This window comes from Fulmarus glacialis, unplaced genomic scaffold (assembly GCF_000690835.1).
Source record: "Fulmarus glacialis isolate BGI_N327 unplaced genomic scaffold, ASM69083v1 scaffold27592, whole genome shotgun sequence".
NCBI lineage: Eukaryota > Metazoa > Chordata > Aves > Procellariiformes > Procellariidae > Fulmarus > Fulmarus glacialis.
This window is the reverse complement of record NW_009200190.1, coordinates 40,677-47,254: the sequence shown is the minus strand read 5'-3', so window position 1 is coordinate 47,254 and position 6,578 is coordinate 40,677. Positions and strand designations below refer to the sequence as shown.

General features: G+C 46.9%; 1 protein-coding gene across 1 annotated transcript in view; it reads left to right on the top strand.

Annotated features, from left to right (window-relative positions):
• Positions 1-2,547: 2,547 nt before the first annotated feature.
• ELL2 (elongation factor, RNA polymerase II, 2) overlaps positions 2,548-6,578 on the top strand; it is a 30,996-nt gene continuing 26,965 nt past the window's right edge. Inside the window, exons 1-2 of the mRNA XM_009573521.1 lie at positions 2,548-2,649; positions 3,138-3,185. Of these exons, the coding sequence (XP_009571816.1) occupies positions 2,548-2,649; positions 3,138-3,185 (150 nt within the window). The remainder of the gene's footprint in view (positions 2,650-3,137; positions 3,186-6,578) is intronic.

The following is a 6,578-nucleotide window of genomic DNA, read 5'->3' as shown; positions in this document are numbered from 1 at the left end:
GGTGATGCAGAAGGTCCCTTTGGTGCTGTGTAAAGCTCTTGGGCACTCACGTTCCAAGTCCCCTGTGCAATCCCGGTTTGTGGGGGATGCGAGGGAGGAGAGCTGTCCTCTGCTTGCTGTCTCCAGCTGTAGCAGCTGCCATGCAAGGAGAGTCCGTGGAGGCTGGGGAATGAAGGATACAGGGCTGCGGCTCGGGGAATCGTAGGTGACGTGACGGTAGACCTGATACTGCTCGTATCTTGCAGTACTGGAGTGAGAGGGCGCTTGATGGAGCCAGCAGATAAAAGTAAAGCAGGGGGTCTGTTCACCTGTTGGATGATGCACTACAGCACCTTGCTGTCATAGGAGGCTGGGGGCAGGCAGTATCAGCAGTTCAGACAGGGACTAGACTAATTCGTGGGCAGCAAGTGTGTGAATGGATGTGGAACAGGGCTTATGAGGGACGCTCGCTGTAACACTGCTGACAAGGCGGGTGGTGGGGAAGTAGGAGGGGAATGGTCATGGGAACGTGGTGGGACTCCTGGGCTCCCACAGAAAGCCGCTTCTCCAAAACTTCATGCTCTTCTCTGCAAGAAAAGAAACGCAGGAAAACTGGCTGATCCTGCGGGATCAGAGGGAAGCGGGGTTTGGAGAAGCGGTTCCCACCTCTGTGCCTGGAGCCTGAGGTCCGTGTGGTGGCTGTTCAAAGCAGTCGGCTCGTTGGACACGGGGAGGGGACAGAGGGTTTGGCTGGAGGGCCAAGGTCCCTGCCGCAGCAGCCTGCCGCTCCAGACCACCTGCCAGCGGGTGGGTGAGACCCTTCTGCTTGATGCCCTGCTAAATTTGTATTTTCTTTATGGCATTTCCTTGTGCTGCAGTAGAGGCTGGTGAAGCCAGCACAGTTTCTCCGGATCAAAAGCCAGCTCGTGTCAAGTTCTGTGAGCCACTGTAAGAAGGTGATGGCTGCTGCATGGTCGTACGCAATCATCTCATCACCTGTCTGGCTTCACAAACATTGCCTGTGTTTTGTGAAGTGCCTTCATATGTTAATTTTTGTGTAGAGCTAGACTAAGCTTCATTCTGGAAAACCTCAGACAAGGGTTAGGATTCGTAATTGTGCGCTGGACTTCGCATATGTAACCCACTGCATTTTTTAAATGAGTTTACTTGTATGTGCTGGATAAACAGACAGGTACGTTAATAATCTTGGGTCACTTCTAAAACTTTCCAGCTTTAAGTCAGAAGGCTTGTGGAGCAGACAAATTTGCAGCAAGCCGTTTCAGGGCTTAAGGTTGTGTATGTTGTTGGCTGCTAGGTAACTTGAGATAGTGTATAAGCTTCTGATCGTGGAAAAACGAGCATAGTCATTTTTAAGACCCTGCGGCCAATTGTGTGGAAACTCCAGCTCTCCAGTAGTATTATTTCTGCCTGAGCCGCTCTCTGGGATTTCGCAGCATCGGGTGATGCTCACAGGCGATGTTGAGCACCGGTGAGGCTCAGCTTAGTCGCAGGTTCCTGCTGCCTGCCCGCCGCCAGCTCCAGCACTTGCTGGCACTCACGTGAGCAGCATCAGCTCATCGCCAAGCCTAGCGTGGGGAGTTTTCTGCTGGATGAGTGAGATGGATTTTGTTGCAAACGGGCAAGACAAGTGCAAGTGAAGGAGGAGGAACCTGTGGCTGGAGGGAGGAGAGGACAGGAGGCAGAGCTAACTCGCCTTTCCAGTGATGCTGAGTCCTGAATGCTCCTGAAGGGCACCTAAATTTTAAGTCCATAACCACTTGCTTTTCCTGGAATAAAGTCTGTATTCATTAGGATTTCATCCTTTGGTGCAACTTGTTTAGCATAAGAGTTTGCAATGGGTTGGCAAACTGTAACACCCTGTGGACAAAGCCTAGCAAATTGAGCTAGTCAGCATAGCTGCCCTACGTTTTTGTGTCCAGCAGCATAATTTCAGGATTCAGTAAAGCTGAGCAAAGTCAGCATTGCTGCTAAAATGGGATATTCTTATCAGTGGGCTCCTGCTGGCACTGGTGGTGTTGCTGTTTGGGCTGCGTCGAGGAGCAGATCTCGTCAGAAGCCAGCTTGCAACAGAGAAAAGTAGTTTCCAACTAGCAAGCTCCTTGATTTTTTTAGGTTTTTTTTTTCCCCCCTTAACATTTGCAAGTCTTCATGGACTGCGGTGTCAGCACAGAAGCAGTGCAGGACACTTCCATCCTCACAGGTCAGTAACAGGCTGCGCTTGGTGCCGTGGAATTATAGAGACAAGGTGCAGATGGCTTTTGTTATTTTCGGCCATATTGCCTATTTCCCTTGGCAGATATGTAGCTGAAGAAGCGAAGATAGTTTGGGGGAGCTCAGAAGTTTTTTGGAGCCAGTTTGATTGTACTGAATCTCTTTTTGTCTTTAAGACACGTGCTAGCTGAGGTATAAGCGCAGAAGAGGGATGCTGTTCCCTGCCTGCCTGGGGACAGCCGGGCTGTCCGCACTGCTGGGAGCAGCACGGAAGGTGCTGTGGTGGGAGGCCTGGTTTCCAGTGTTGCAGGTGTTCCTGGCAGTACTGGTGCGTGCATGGGGGTCCGGGCAAAGAGCAGGTCGTCTGTGACGGTGGGAAGCGATGGGGACCTGAGCGTTGTCCTAACGAGGAAAGCCATCGTTATCAAGACCTTTCGAGTAGGCAGGTTGCCTGTGTTAATCACGCAACTCGAGCTGATTCCAGAACTCAAGTACATGTAAAAACGCTGTCATTGAATAGTCCGTTCAGAAACTAAGCCAATCCCAATCCATAAGCGAGCAGGACAGCAGGGCAGGGTTTGGGAGGGGGAAAGCACATTCAGTGGTACTTCGGGCAGAGGAGGGGTGGTTTTTCCTTTCCGTGCCAGCAAATACTGTTGTACAGCTTCCAGTGTTTTCTCGGACTCCCCATGGCACTCTGGTGTCCTTGCTGGGCGCGATAAAGCACCAGCTCTCGGGCTTCTCGGTGCTGAGCAGAGGAAATGCTGGCTGCTGCTGCCCGGCGGGGTCTGCATCATGGTATGGGCACGAGGAGCCCTCCAGTTTGCTGTGGGCGCATCCACCTTCTCTTTCTGCAGCGAAATAACTTCTGCTGGAGCGCAGAGGTTTCTCATTTTGCTTACATTCTCCTTTTCTTTCTCTTGTAGGATCGTATTTCTTCTCAGCCTTCAATTCAGTTTCAAGGATCCCAAGGGGTGAGTATTTATTCTCTTGTTATGTTGGAAAATAAATGCCATGTAGATTAACCACTTTCACTTATTTAAAAAAAAAAAAAAATTCCTACAGACATTCTTAAGATCTGCTTAGTAGCAGGTATGTTTCATTGTATATTTACTTAGGAGTTGTAGCTGAAAGTGGAAGAGAATCATGCTTTAGGTATGCTTCTTTTTTATCTTTTGTCACCTTTTAGCCTAAATTTGAAAGCAATGGGAATAATTTGTAAGTCATCAACTGACCAGTGCAGATTTGATATTTTAAAATGGACTTTATGTGGTTGGTTTCAAGGTGTGAAGCAGAACTGCAGTTTTGAGGGGTGGGGTTTTGTATACCACAGACTACTGATGGTTCCTGACCCTTTTCTGAAATAATAAAATGGAATATTTCAAGCCTGTTGAAGAGTTGAAGGAAAGTATGAGGAAATGTGGCCTCCTAAAGGCCACAGGTCCTGTTAAAAATCAGTCAGTGGTGCAAATTGGAGAACTAAAGCTGAAGGCAAAATTACAGGCTATCATCTCTAAGCAGAACATTTTAAGGTTTTGGGTTTAATATTTAAACTTCAAGGAATGGCTAAAGACTCATTTTTAAAGACTGAAGTATGGATTGTGCCTTTTATGCTGTTAGCCTTAATTCAGACCCATTGACTGATCCAGTTTTCCATGTAGCTGTGCGGTGCTTGGGTAGAGATAGCCGGGAAGGGATGAGAGAGGATGGGTAAGGTCTTTATGTCTGCCCAAAAGCGTGAGACTACAGTCCTGGTCCAGCGTCAGTTTGGCTGAACAGTACTTAGCTGCTGGGAGAATCGTATCTATAACAAAGCTACTTATGCAGACAAAAGTCTCCTAACACTGCACTTCTAAGAAAATCCTTTCTCGTTATAGCTTATTCGCAATTTAAACTACACTGGCAAATATTTAAACTGTACTGGCAAAAGAATTGCCTTGCTAGAATGAATAACCATCTTAGTTAAGATGGTCAGCCAAAATAATTGTACTGGGAGAGAGCGGCTGGGAGCAGAGATCGACTTGAATTCATGCTGCCATCAAGAGGGAAGTCACACTTGCTAATTTGGCTGGGAAGTAATCCAGTAAAAAGGACCGGCTGGCCCCGCTGCAAGGGATGGAGCAGGAGCTGAGTTCAAAATAAGCTCTCGGAATATAAATAATAAACCTAGCTGTTGGCGTGAAGTTTTACAAGTAGTACGCTGTGAAAGAAAAATTACCAGCTTTATCTACCCTGCACCCCCTCTTTCTCTGCAAAAGTTGACATGCTGCTTTCTCCCATGTTCTCTAGGAACAGCTTGAAAGCAGTAGTAGGTGAGGTTTGAGATGTTACTAGGCTGGGGGAAACTTTATTTCTCAGCTGTAAAAAGCCAGGGGGTTTTATCGAAAGCTGTCAAAATCTGGGGGTCACAAGACTGCTGAAGAGCCAGATGGTGTCAGCCATGTTTCTGTTAAAGTTAGTCCAGGTATGTGCTTTTTCATTATGAAACTCAACAGTAAGGTCTGCTGCCATGCTCTATGAGATGGAAAGATCTGCAGGGACTCTGCTGCTTGCTGCAGAACCAATAATCTTTTACGGTACTTTCAAATCTGTCCATAATTAAGGAAATGCAAAGTAAGGAATTTATTGCAGGAGATTGCTAGATCCTAAGTCTCTGCAACAGAGACAGAAATTTAAGGTCATTAAGGCAGTTGGTAAGTTAAAAGAGGACATTTGCTACTGTACATACAGCGGGAGGGAATGGTTAGCTCGTTGTGTCTATATGTTGTGCAGCTGCATTCTGAGTGTTTCCAGAGTACACAAATTGCATGGCAGAGGACTGTCCTGGCCCTTTGAAAGGCCTGCCTTCCTCTTCTGGACTCGTTTCTAGTTGGAGGTCTCCGGAGTGAAGAGCGCTCAAGGTGCGTTCGTCAGTGCCAAGGCGTTGCAGGTTACCTACGACAGTGAGACGTCTCCTTAAATGCTGCTGAAAACAAATAATGATTTTATTTGTCTCTTGAGAGTACTTCCTCTGCAATTCAGGCAACTATCTAACTCCCAGGTGAGGATAAAATATTGGCATTAAAAAAAAAAAGGCTTTTTAAAAAAAATATTCCATCTCTAGTTACACATATTCTAGTCCCAGTCCTCTATGGATGATGGGAAAGGCTGGTGTGGAGAAATAAAAGGAGCTTTCTGACTTGGTGTGGTGTAGAGTTGCGTCAGATGTGGGAACTGAGAAGACGAGGCTTACGCTAGGAGAGGCAAGGGAGGAGCTTTTATTTCATCTGTATGTTTAACAAGAAGCTAAGATTGGTGTCAAAGGCGTTCTGCAGTTACTTTGCCAAAAAAAAGAAAAAAGCAAGCTTAATTTTTTTCTGTTGTACAGTAGAGTTGCTCTGAAGGGATCTGAGAAGTGTTGAAAGTATATAAATGGTCTCAGAAGGCGCAATAGCAAATCCAGCGATGCAGTAAGATGGTTTGCATTCGGTATGATAATACATCATCTGTGCATGCTGCATAGTTAGTCTCTAGATGCTCTTCAGTACAAGAACCACTGAAACAGCGTGGGAACAGTTTGTGCAAAACACAGCTAAGAACTCATGTGATTTGTGAATTAATAAAATACCTGTGATTGTTAAAACAAACTTTTGCACCAAAGCACAAGTTGGCCCCTCAGTCAGAGGACTTTTCCTCCTAGAACATCTTACTCCCAAACAGTCTGGACGATAACATCAGCTGGTGTCTGAGATAGCTGGAGGATACTGAGGGACTGCAAGAAACCGATCATTATGGTGATACAGATTAATTTTTAAGAAATACCTTGTAATTAAACATTTTGGAGTACACCTAGGCAGCCTGGAGAATGTAGCAGCTGTGCTGTGCTAGATACAATAGCCCTGAGGAATGTGAATATTGGCAATTGACTTGTAACACAGCAGGGATATGTTTAAAAGAAAAAAAAAGTCTGTTTATAGTCCAGTGTACTTCCCGTAGTGATAATAAGTTTTAAACAAGCAGGCTTTCCTTGCTATGGCTCCCCTCCTGTATTTTTAGCTTTCTCTGCCGTGTCCTGCAACTTGCAAATACATTTCTTATATAGAGACAAAATTTGCGAAGCCTGCACCATACCCGCAGCTGGCGACGTCCTCCATCTCCTGCCGTGATGCACGTGCCTCCGGCTGCCGTGGGGGCAGCCACCGCGATCTCGCCCGCCTCCCGTGAGTCGCCTCCTTGGGGGAATTGAGCAGCAAGCTGAATCCTCCGGCTCCGGTTTAGGGATAGTTGTTGCCTGCCTGGCTCTCTGGCCCTGTGCAACCCTTTGGTCCTTGTGCCGGAGGAAGGCGCAGCAGCGTGGGTGTCAGGGACAGCGGTTGCAGTCCCAAGCG